General features: G+C 42.8%; 1 protein-coding gene across 3 annotated transcripts in view; it reads right to left on the bottom strand.

Annotated features, from left to right (window-relative positions):
* Window positions 1–936: 936 nt before the first annotated feature.
* The window catches only part of ncm (pre-mRNA-splicing factor nucampholin), a 97,921-nt gene continuing 85,911 nt past the window's right edge, over window positions 937–12,946 (bottom strand). For all 3 annotated transcript variants that reach the window (XM_075876883.1, XM_075876884.1, XM_075876885.1), the window contains one exon: window positions 937–1,200. In XM_075876883.1, the coding sequence (XP_075732998.1) occupies window positions 1,026–1,200 (175 nt within the window). In that variant the 3' untranslated portion in view covers window positions 937–1,025. The remainder of the gene's footprint in view (window positions 1,201–12,946) is intronic.

The following is a 12,946-nucleotide window of genomic DNA, read 5'->3' as shown; positions in this document are numbered from 1 at the left end:
GCATTTTTGTCAATGTGGCCAGATCTTGCACACAAATTTCACTTTCCGGGAGATTTTCATTGGTAACTGTACAAACTGAAGAAACGGTTGAAATCTGAAAGTCTCCCGGACAATGCGGGATACTTGGCAGGTATGTGGTGATGGTAACACCAATACATATTGATCTCTTTAGGTGGCGGAATATAGAACAATGCCATTTTTGTGGCATCCACGACTAGCTATGGCAATACACCATAGCCAATCGCAGAGGCCACGCTATTTTACAAATTTGATTTTTTTATGGAAATAAAATATTTTTCGTAAAATTTCAGGCAAGATTCATAAAATCGTAAGCGCAGTCATAGTTCGTACATTTTACGAAAAATTGGAATAGTTAGCAGCTATGGAAATAGCGTCCCTAACACGAAACCGAAATGCAGATTGGATTATGTGCATGTGCAGTGGCCTTGACGCCACTTCTTTGGGGCCCCTATTCGAAAACTCCCTAATGGTCAATTTTGCAGTGGCACTCGTCATAATACCACTATTGTACACGTCGAGGTGACTGGATCATTACACATCACTGCCCCCTCCCACCCCATCATTGCTTTTAAATACAGTCGTTTGTTATATAAAAAATGTCATTTGGACGCGAGTCAGAGGCAGTACCTGTTGTGGTGCTGGGGTGCTACACATTCCATTATTCTATACTGAAGATTACCTGCGCGAGTAATGCAGTGCCCATGCCCATCAGTGATGAAGCAGCATACATATATACAAAAAGTTAAAAGCATCCCTCCCAAACAAGGCCAGAATCCCAATGCAATGGAAAAAATCTTGACAGCTGACCAGTAAAATTTTTAGAAAGGATTGTGGGGGAACTCACACCACCATCAACTTTCTTGCCACTACAGATAATCTCAAACATTCATATACAACTTTTCAACTTTAAGGCACTGCTCAACCATGCCATATCTTAAATTAAAATACAGGTTATTTCAAAAGTCTTATTAAGTGAGAGTGTGTGATATGTACATTTCACCCATTCAACTGCTGGATTCACTGTCCGAGTCACTACTGGAGTCACTACTACTTGAACTACTAGTGGAATCACTGCTTGATGAAGCAGACTTCTTTGCTGACACTGCTGGAGGTGCAGCAATCAAGTCTGGAACTGGTGCTGGCTTTGGAGCAGACTTCAGGTGTTCGCGTAGGTCAGCCCTGCATAACAAGTGGTTGGAAATGTAGCAGCTTCTCTCCGATTGTGATCCATCTGATTCAAAGTGGTACAACATAGGAATCAACTATGCAAAACACAACTGAAATCCAAAACTTTCAGTGGCAATGCAATATATGTGTGCAGTTTTCCCAACAAAATGTTTGGTCTTCCTAAATGACAAGTATTAGAAAAAGTCACTTGTTCAAACTCTACCCGGACGGATAATACTGGCCGAAAGTACACTGATCATTTCTTCGCCATAAAAAGAAAGGACATTCAGATGTGCTCGTGTCTCAATGCTTGCAAAAATTCACACTTCATATACAGATAAGTTCCAAGCCAGATGAATGCTTGAAAGCAGCAACAATGACACCCTGGACCATATTTTGACTTGCCTTACTATCATGGCACGCTGTTGTATCTAAAAGATTTTTGAAAAGACGAATAAATAGAAAGAACAATTAGAAACATAGTACTCTCATCTTCCTCACTTTCCTCACTCTTTTTTTTTAAATCTTTACTCACAATTAGCCTTATTATAATAACCCATGAGGTTTAATGTTCCAACTAGCCTTGTCAAGACATTTGCTAGAGTGACTGTGATCGTTTCTTATGGAGCTGGAAATAAGCACCATCTTCCAGTATTTTTTCCTTAAGTGTCACCAGAAAAATTATCCAAGGTAAAAGTGTGTGAAGTGTTAAAAAATTTAAATAGAAATTTAATACCTTTGGTATTCCACTCATACTACATTCGAGAATTCACTATCAAAAGTTGCTGAATATCTCGTTTCAAAACTAATTGCTGCATCCTACAAAGATACTCATTCAAATAAAGAAAGTTCTGATAATTCTACTGCACTACTGTGGCTGTCAGGTTTCATTTCATTTCATTTCATTTTATTACCTTAAAGGTCCCCAGGGGGACATTACATAAGGGGTGGGGTTACAAAAAACGTACAAAAAAAGCCATGAATTAGTTTGAAAAATGGCTTGTGACGCTATGCATAAATGTTGATGGACAGGTGATTGCTGCAATATGGTGGGGGAGGTCATTCCAGTCTTTTGCTGCACGAAGAAAAAATGAGGCAGCAAAAGTAACGGTGCGGGAACGTTGACGGGCAACTTGAAAGACATGGCCAATGCGATATGACCTGCGAAATGGGGGGAGAATGTAAGGTTCGATCGCAAGTGGACTGTGAAAAAGTTTATGAAACAAGCAAAGGGTGGCACTGCGGCGGCGGGAAGATAGAGGGGACAGGCCAATTTCTTCTTTTAAAGATGACACGCTAATGTGATAGGCATATGAGGAATGAATGAATCTAGTAGCACGGTTTTGAAGTGATTCGAGTGCAGCAATGAGATACGCGTGTTGTGGGCTCCAAATTGACGATGCATATTCAAGCTTGCTTCTTACGAGGGACTGATATGCTAATAATTTTACATGGCGGGGTGTGTTGCGCAGATGACGTTTTAGGAAGCCGAGAGTACGATTAGCAGCTGCGATGATAGTCCGGATGTGCTCAGCCCAAGTTAGGTCACTGCACAAAGTTAGGCCAAGGTATTTGTACGATTGCACAAGTTGAACAGGAGTGTTAGAGATTACGTAGGAAGTGGTGAGCGGGTTATGGCGACGCTGAAACGACACAAGTTTACATTTGTTAGGATTAAGTTCCATTTGCCACCGTTCACACCAACGCTGCACTTGGTTAATGTCACTTTGGAGGCTAATTTGATCAGATACATTCGTTACTGTGTGGTACAAAACGCAGTCATCAGCAAACATGCGTATGTTACAAGTTAAGTTCGTTGGTAGGTCATTAATATATATTAGAAATAACAAGGGGCCAAGAAACAGGTTGAAGAAAGAGTTGTTGAAGAAATGCGTTGATACCACTAATGCACGAAAATTCACAGCTGTTAATGAGCATCTGTAACTTTAGGGAGCCTTGCTGCTAGGATTGATGAAAAACATATTACTACTTGGCTAACCACACCATATCTGCATTCCTTGAAAATAATGCACAATGCAGTAGTATTGCAAGCATTAACTTTTCCTTAATCAAAATGTGAGCACCACAGCCAGGATCAAGCCAGAGTATTTTGAGTCAGCAGCCGAGCACCATAAACCGCGAGCCACCATGGTGGACTTACCGTTGAACTGATTTTTGGGAACCTCTATTACACCATAATAGATGGAATATTTCATCAGCAAAACTTCTGTTATAACAAATTACTTTGATTACACTGTCCCCCCATTACAAAGTATTGAGCAATAATCACTATTAATAGCAGCAACCAAGTGATGCTACTAAGGACTTCCAATTTGGAGCAATTTTTGGAGCATCAGAATTTCAATTTTGTAGCACTTTGAAGCAGCAAAAATTTTCATCTCGGTACACTTTGGAGCAGGCAATTTTGCATCTTGGAGCACTCTGGCACAGCTAATTTCGCATCCTGGAGTACATGGGAGAGGCATATTACATTGACATTCCAGCCCCCAAATAATTATGGTGCTTTTATGATATGATAAAAATATTTTGATTTATTGCAAATCTAATGAAAATAATTATCTCAAGAGCATCCACATATCACTTGATAATGCAAAAATGAAGGGTGTCATGCACTTGGCTGTCCTCAAATAACCTTGTCTGATATTTTTTAAAAACTAGCAAATAAAGTGAATACTGTACACTTTATGAAATAACACTCCAAATACACCTAGTGGTTATCAGCAGAAGTGGAAGACAAAGGCCAAGACATACAATGGTGCCTCAATGCTAGTGTCACACTGTCGCTAATGTATTCGCACAAGATCAAGGGTGAAAGGCGGATTTCATCACGCAAGTATTGCTAGGCGCAGAAAGCCAAGTTTTTCAGGCACACATTTCCTTCCCCTGTGTTTCCAGACTATGGCTTCCACATGTGCTTGGTTGCCTGGAAAATATGATTCCCTTCAAAGGCCAACTCAGGCAATTTTTTTTTTATATGTCAAAGTAATAGTGCTCTCAAGTTCCTGAGACTAACTTCTCTAACTTCACTAACTTCTCTGTTTAAACTATATTATGATATATTTGTTGTATGTGCTCTGAAATAATGTGTTCCAGTAGTGAAGGTTCTTTTTCTTATGTTTCTCTTATGCACATTTCTGTTTTATATGAGTCAACTCCACTCCTGTAATAGCCCGCAAAGGGCTGACAGTATCAATAAATGAAATGAAATGAAATGAGACGCTCCTGTCATGGGCCTCATAGCAGAAACACTCGGCAAAGTTGAGAATATACTTAAATAAGCAAAAAAGTGCTACACGAAAATCCGACCACAATACTAGGGTGGCTAGAAGAAGGAGGTGTGAAAAGTGGCTGCTGAAACCGGTCCCCAAAGCGTGCCGATGCCGCTTGGAGCGCTGCACGCAGAGGCACGGGTACCCTTGCGCAGGCAACATACGAATGAGCGCGCGCTGCTCTCTGCAGAAATCTCTCTCACGCAGTTTCGCGCAGGCCCATAGCCAGGGTGGGGGGGAAGGGGCTAGGAGCCTCTTCTTTCCTGGTTTTTAGCAAGTGCCCCCCCCCCCCCCCCCCCCCCCGGAAAAAATTTCTGGCTACGGGCCTGCTCTCACGCTATATTCTCTGAAAACAATTCTCGAGAAGGCATATGAGCGAGACCTGACACCAACTTTTGTGGATTTCGTAATATTGCGGTTACTCACCGCAGAACTGCAGGGGTGTTACGAGACGTTGCAATTACTGGAAGGCTTCATATTACTTTGGAGCATGTTAAGTTCCTTTATCCACGAGCAGAAACGTCGGTACAAGAGCCTCGTTTTGCTGCTCCGCCGCGAACGCATAATCTTGTGCGAGTCGCAGCTTAAATTCTCACTTGGCATTCAATTATCGGTTTCCGAATGTAGAAGTTTTAGCAGCCTACAATTGCTCATTAACTTAGACGAGTAACGCTGTAAGAGCGCTAAAACTTACGTATGCCGCGAAGCCTGTGACTCGAAAATTGTCCCCAGCAGCAGACATAGAGGAGACACTTTTTTTAACAAGAACATAACTTTATTTTCATGCATGCCAAGGTATTCATGCTCTGCCACTAGAGTACACGTGGCTTAACTCTCCACCCTTTCTTTTCGTGTTCTTTTTGGTTCATGCCTTTAAAAAAAAAAGTGGACACGAGTGAGGCAATAAAATCACACCACACTTTTGGTCAAGAGAGCACCATGCTTTGGGCAGCCAATTTGTTGTGTCTCGCCAATCCCCTTTAGCATCTCTATGGCCGACTTGGCGTGAAAACGTGCCGAGCACAAGAAACGAGTGATTTTGTCCTCAAGGTTCAGGATGAGAGTATAAAGAGAATTTGACGGATACAAAAGTCCGCCCAGATCGCACAACTTGCTTGCCTGGGTTGGGAGATTTCCTGGCACATTTTCTCTCGAGACAAGACAGGCGTTCTTGCACTCATCACAATTGTTGCTAAGTATACGCTTTCTCGCAACGTAGCCTGCGACATAATATACCAGGCGGGAGTCACTTCACTCAGCAGTGTACGATGCATGATCTATCGACACTATCGGCACCCAGGCACAAAGCACCAACGCTGGGTCTTCTTTTTTACCGTTGACATCCTCGGGCATTTCAGAGTGACCTAGCGCAAACACTGACAGATGGCATACTTGCAATGTAGCGACTGCTTGCGAAGAAAATCCCAGCGCACCTGCAGCAAACACAGGGAAATGCACCGCTCCCTACCCGCGCCGCTCCCATCAGCGCCCCTTGCGACATCGGCGCGCCGAGTGACCCTCTCCAACAAGCGAAAAGTGCCCCACTCATCACACCTCCCCATTCTAGCCACCCTAACAATACTGTCTTCGTGTTACGTAGATGTTGGCAAAAACCATGCAAGGTCTGCCGGTCCCTCCAACCGGAGTATGAAAGCTGCAAAGTCGTGAAGAGCAGACACTCGGGAAAGTTGACTCCATCTCAACAGCCGCACCACATGTGTTACTGGTCGTGCAGTGTGCACAAGCTCCTGAGAGCTGTCAGAAAATGACAACCGAGATTTGGACGCATGTGGAGGCGGTAAATGAATGGCAACCGCTGGTTATGCATTATACTGTCAGATGGCACCACCTGTCCAGGCTGCTCAAAATTGTGGGGCCGTGATCAGTAAAATGCTATCGCTGAAACGTTTGTGGACTAACTGAAGCTTTTTCATATTGCTATAGACGGTTTCGGTGTTTGTAAACAAACTGGCTCTCACTGAGCGGCCTACCTCAGCAGACTTCCGGTGCGGCACTTCCGGCAATGATTTTTCAAGGTCCCGGTGGTGTTTTCGTGGCGTGTTGGAGTTTGCTGCTCTAATATTTCTCACACATTTCTTAGGATGTGTTTGGGGCAACGTCTCGCGGCTACATGAAGGGGCTCGACGTAGCGCACGGCTCGCGTGGCCAACGGGCGCCTTGCAAAATATACGTCGTGGCGCTCCGATGAGCGCGGCCCCCTGCTCCGTGTGGCCAGCTCTGAGAGTGGTCGCGCCTATACAAACAGAAAACGCATAAATTGTAGGAGACGTTTGTCAGCGAACTTAATTGAGCCAGTTGGTTCTGCATGCATGCCGACGATGTGGATGCGCTTTGGAGTCGCAGACCGGGAATTGACAGCTCACACCTGTCTTTTCCCTGTCCGCGTCTTCAAAGCGCACCCACCGTGTCGACGTGCAGGAGAAGAGTTGCTCGATTCATAGTAGTCAGCTATTCAATTCAGCTTTTCGACTAGAACTTTAAACCTTCCTCCTGTTGAACCCCAAACATAATTGTGTTTTCGTCTGAGCATGCAACCTCAGGATAAAACGCTTATTTCTGCGTCTGTGTCACGCCGCGCTTTTTAAAGAGATCAGTGGCGATCAGAATCGCTTGTAATCTGATGTGTTTGTGTGATTAAGAAATTATAAAATGTACTGATGTGATAAGTCAACTGTGGCTACAGGGTCACAGGAACTATTATGGTTTACTCGCGAGTAAGCTATTCATGAATCAAACTTTCAAGTTTAACTTACCTAAACCTACAGACCATGTTCACACCCAAAAGATAAGTTAGCTAGAATGCGGTCATGTTCACTATCGGCAGAAAGACAGGCGATGAGTCATTTGTTCGCACAGATGAGAGCCCACTCAACGGCGTCGCTTTCAAAAATCAAATGCAACATGGACACCACGACGTACACTGTGCGGCGATTCATGTTAAGCGCGGCTACTTTGTGTCCTGTGTTGTTTCAATCAGTACACATCATTGATATCGCTCAAACTATAATTCAAACACGTTAGCGATGGATTTTCAGTGTTAGCATTCACGTTTTGCTATCCATTTCAGGCGTCAGTACACTTGTTTGCCATGGGTGGAAGAAAACAGCGACCGGTGTGTTCCCGGTAACCGGGGGCCTTCGATTAGTCTAATGTCCGAGTATCGCCTCTGTGCCATTAGCCTGCGCTGAGCTTTACATTGCCTTTGATGAAGTGGGCAGAACAAACCTACAAGCTCTTAGCGGGAATCCAGTTTTTTTTTTTTTTTCTGCGTGATCGCTGCAATGCAGGCGCTCTTTCTATCATCATCATTCAGAAGACAACGTTACGACTAGAATACAAAATTAATTCAGGCATGTAGACTCCATCCCGACTTGACACAGCTGTGCTCGAGTTGCCAGCGCTTCACCGGAATAATTTTACCTGCATAAAACATCTGAACACAAGCTGCCGCGGCCAACAACAAAAGCAAAGAACCACGCAAGAACAAGCTAAACCGGACATTTTCGGGGGTGATTTTCGGTGAATGCACAATGTTGCTAGAGACCGGCAGGCTCTGGTAAAACCGTCTATAGGAAGAGTGCATATGCGTGGCAATGGCAGAGTTAAAAATGACGCTGGTAGGGCTAAAGGAATTTTATTTAGGACGAGCCACCTTTCAAACGACGCGCTAGGCCCAGTCAAAGTGCACCCTGTATATGTTATAAAAAGTGTTTTCACACAATAATGTGCATGCTTAGTACACCACCGTAATGTTCACCGGTACAGTATTCTTCAGCCGGTACAGTATTAACACAGTTTTCATGAAGCGAGCCGGCACTGCTAGCTGAAACATTATAAATCGAGGCAAGTGTTTTGTGAATGCTCAGGTAATTATACGGGGGTGTGCAACTGCAACGCAATACCACTTGCCACCCATCACACACAATGAACTGAAATTCCCACACCGAACTAATGAAATGTTGACTAAGCAAACCACGCGATTGTTGCCTTGTCAATAGCAGATTATTGGTTCAGTCACTTCTGTTGCTTTGACATAGATGTTGGCACACACATAATGTTGCCAATAATTGTGGGAACCTGTTGGGAGAGTCGGGGAAATCTATAAAATTCATTTGTAAAAAATCTGTGCATGTCTCCAGCCTGTAATTGGGGACAAATAATCTGAACGTGCAAAGGAACGTATCCACGGAAATTCATCGAGATCCAATGATCTCGAAAATCGCCACAGTTGGCCTTTAAGCTGACCAACCGTGAAAACATCCAAAAGTGCATTCAATGGGAGACTAGTACATTAGATAACAAGCTTTGCTTTTGTTTTACAGCAAAGCAGTATACAGATAGGACTTTCCATTTGTACCCCGAAAGCCCCTGGTGCCTCCTAGAGAGCATTACAAAGAAATAACGCGCAACAAAAGTTAACAGCCTACCCTTTGACATTAACTTGCACACCAGCCTCCATCATGTCATTTCTGTGCCATGTACCAAACAGATTCGCTGGTCGTACAGCATGCAGAGTGGATGGCTCCTCATTTTTTAAAGGCGAAATTTTTCACGCTATCGGTAGCTTGTGCTCGGTCGTACAAATCTCCTCAGGTGGGTAGGCGCCACAGGAATTGGGCAAACCCACTAATGTGAGCAGCAGGTGCAAGTGTTAAACGAGAACTCTGCCCAGGGAACTGCAGGGCATGAAACTTGTGAAGGAGAAAGACAAAGAATAAAATAAAAAGAAATAATGGAAAAATGGACAAATATTGTGACAGAAAAAGAAAAGAGGAGAAAGATACAATACGCACAAAAAGAGATGGAAAAACAGAATAAGAGAAAAAAATGAGAAAGAGAAAAAGTGGGAAGCAGACAAAAAGATGGCAAGAGAGAGACAAAACAAAAAGAAAGGATAGAAAGAGCATGAAAGAAAGATGGAGATAAAGAAAATAGAAATGAAGAGACAAAGAAAAAACTAGGCAAACATGAAAGGTCAACCAGCTTCACTCTTCGTTCAGGCTTGGCACCACTAGTGTGAAGCTGCCACAATTTATTTCTTTGTATTGCGATTGCAATTGTATACTCTCGAGAAATTTTCGGCGTCACCAATGCAGTCATTTCCAGTAAAAATCCAAACTATAACCTTGCCTCGCACATCGTACGTCCTGTCTGCAACTAAAGGCTCGCAAGCGCTGGTGACAATCATGGCTGAAGAGAGGATGAAGCGAGCCGGCCTTCTCCATTGCACGGTGAGCGCATGCGATAACATAGGGTGTTTACCAATTTGATTTTTCCAAATTCCCCAAACGGTACATCTGCTTGAAAAAGTATGCGCACTGGAAACAAACCCTCGAGTGGCAAAAAAAATATCAGGTGCTCATATAAAATAAGTCTGAGTGTTCCAAGCATGTACAGTTAATATAAAAATATATATATATCTAGCCAAAATGAAACCTCTGAGCCAGACAGTGAGCAAGTTTGCTGTTTAATCTTCGGAAGAACCAGGAAGCGCACGCACAAGTTGAAATTAACTGCAGCTGCAAGTTGCAAAAACCGAGCTGTACTGCAAAATTTGTTCTTTCATTTTTTTTTTTAACACGATGGGCACGTGCATGTTGGTGTTGTATTTCTCTGAACTGAGGCTTGAAGCACGATGAAAGTCTTCAGACGCTTGTAATGAAATCTGGGGTAGCGTTTAAATATGTGGTGGCGAGAAGGAATCTGTCAGTCCGCAACAGCTTTCTCGATTCCATGAATGAATCATGGATGCCGGTGTGTTAGCTTTGTTTACGTGCTGTTCTATAGACGAGACGCTAAGAAATAAATAATCATAGATTTAATGACACAATCTCAAGAAACTGAAATGAGAAATTTAGCTGAAGTTACCCATCGCCAAGTGCCTGATCCTGCGTTGCTTTCAAAAATGAAAGAGATAGGCAAAATGGTGACAAAAGCTATGCGCAGAGCACAAGAAATGTACCTTTGTGATCTAGGCGAGAAACTTAAAACCAACCCCAAGGAAGTGTGGAAATACGTGAAAAATAAAAGTAATTCTAGACCCACTATTCCTGACATCATGGACGGGATAAATTACGAATCTAACACGGAAGCCAAAGCTCAGGGTTTCAATACATACTTTCAGTCTGTGTTCTCGCATCCAGTTAACACATGTAGTCTATGCCAGAATGATGGCTCGCTCCCGCAAATGAACGACATAGAAATTTCCGAACGCGGTGTCGTGCTCTTGTTGGAAAAAATAAATGTTCACTCTGCTCCTGGTCCTGACTGTATATCCAACTTCGTCTTGAAAAACTGCGCAGTGTCTATCGCCCCTTTTTTAACTCTCATGTACAAAACGTCGCTTGAACAATGCGTTTTACCGGCTGATTGGAAAAATGCCAACGTAACCCCAGTATATAAAAGCAGAGATAAAACAAAAAAGTGTAACTACAGGCCCATTTCTCTGACAAGCGTGTTCTGCAAGACACTCGAACATATCATTTACACAAACTTAATGAATCATCTTCAAAGTAATAACTTCTTTTCCCCATTGCAACACGGTTTCAGGGCGGGTTTCTCGTGCGATACACAACTGGTCGAGTTCACGCACGACATTGCAGCTTCTATTAACTCAGGCCTTCAGGTTGACTGTATATTTCTGGATTTCCAGAAGGCATTCGATTCCGTGTCACATGTGTTGTTGTTGCAGAAGCTTCATTGTCTAGACATACCTAATGCACTTCTCATGTGGATTGAGGCGTACCTTTCAGAAAGACAGCAGTGCGTGATTCTTGACGGTGTGTGCTCATCAAGCGTCGGTGTATTGTCAGGAGTGCCACAAGGGTCAGTTTTGGGGCCCCTGCTTTTTCTTATTTTTATAAATGATATCTCCAACAATCTCTCTAGCTGTGTTCGATTGTATGCTGACGATTGTTGCATTTACAGTAACATTACCTCTGAAGCGGACACCGTTCAATTGCAGAATGACTTGAACTCTATAGTTTCTTGGTGTGATTCATGGAGAATGACACTAAATCTGTCGAAGTGTAAATTGGTGAGGTTTACGAACAAAAAACAGCCTCGGATTTCAAATTACGTCATGGCCGGGGCTACCTTGCCGGTTGAAACAGAATATAAATACTTAGGGGTCATTTTTTCTGCCAACCTATCTTGGAACGCTCATATTAATTACTTAACATTAAAGGCTAGTCGAGTGCTAAATTTTTTGAGGCGCAAATTCAGACAGGCACCAACTAAGTTGAAAAAAACACTATACATATCCAATGTGCGTCCCATATTAGAATATGCCTGCAGTGCCTGGGACCCCTCAACAAAATCAAATATAGAAGCCCTGGAGCGTGTACAGGCACGCGCAGCACGCTTTGTGGCAAGCAATTATAACTTTACCATAAGATCAGCTGACATTCGTTCAGGATTGCAATGGCCTCTGTTAGCTGACCGGCGAAAATACCTACGACTGTCCCTATTTTACAGCATATTCATGAACAAAACAGGCATCGACAAGGATCAGTATATAAGGCCACCTACCTATGTGTCACCCCGTACTGACCATTATTTAAAACTGCGTGAATACACTTCCAGGATCAACGCATTCAAATACGCCTTTTTTCCAAGAACCACGCATGAGTGGAACGGCTTGCCAGAGGAAATTGTCTCTGCGCCTCCCTTATCTTTTGTTAAAAATTTGCACAATTTTTTGTTGAACTAATCATTACTGTACATTTCTGATGCGTTCCGTACTAATTATTTTCTTTTGTTTTTATTGCCCTGTGTTACCAATAGCACTCTTCTCTTTCAACGTTTGCTTTGTATTTGCAATTTGATGCCTTATTTATGACAGTGTTGTTTCACTTTGTTGTTTCACTTTGTTATGACTATGTTCTTTCAAACGATACAGCCTTTTATCCGCAACCATCTTTTTCGGTATATCGACTGTACTGTATTGTTTTGCTTGTTCTCCGCCCTACAATAATGCCCATAAGGGCGATGTAGGTACATGTATAAATAAAAAATAAATAAAAATCGCAAACCTTAAAACGCAAGCTATTAGCGATAAGTGTGTAGCTGAGGATGTTTGCATTGCATCGCCAATAACAATATTAGTAATAATAATAATTATTATAATAAAAGACATGGCATAAACCAACAAGCCTCTGCTCATGGCAGTTCTAGCCTAACCAGAAGGCCTTCAAGCTGAGCTGAAATCGTGGCCAAGACAAATATGCACAAATATTGTGCTTTGAAACTCAGATATCCTGTGTGATATGTAGAAGCAACAGACATCAGAATACAGTGAAAGTGCGTTCATTTGAACTTCAATAATTCAAATGGAAGTTATGGTCCAACCAATCTCCATACAAGTCCATAAATAAAAAATCTCGTTAATTCGAACGCGAGTAGGTTTCGCCACGGATAATTTGAACTACGCACCACCGCGCTGGTGG

This window comes from Rhipicephalus microplus, chromosome X (genome assembly GCF_043290135.1).
Source record: "Rhipicephalus microplus isolate Deutch F79 chromosome X, USDA_Rmic, whole genome shotgun sequence".
In the NCBI taxonomy this organism is placed as follows: domain Eukaryota; kingdom Metazoa; phylum Arthropoda; class Arachnida; order Ixodida; family Ixodidae; genus Rhipicephalus; species Rhipicephalus microplus.
Note: the sequence above shows the minus strand (reverse complement) of the source record. Positions and strands in the feature narration are given on the sequence as shown.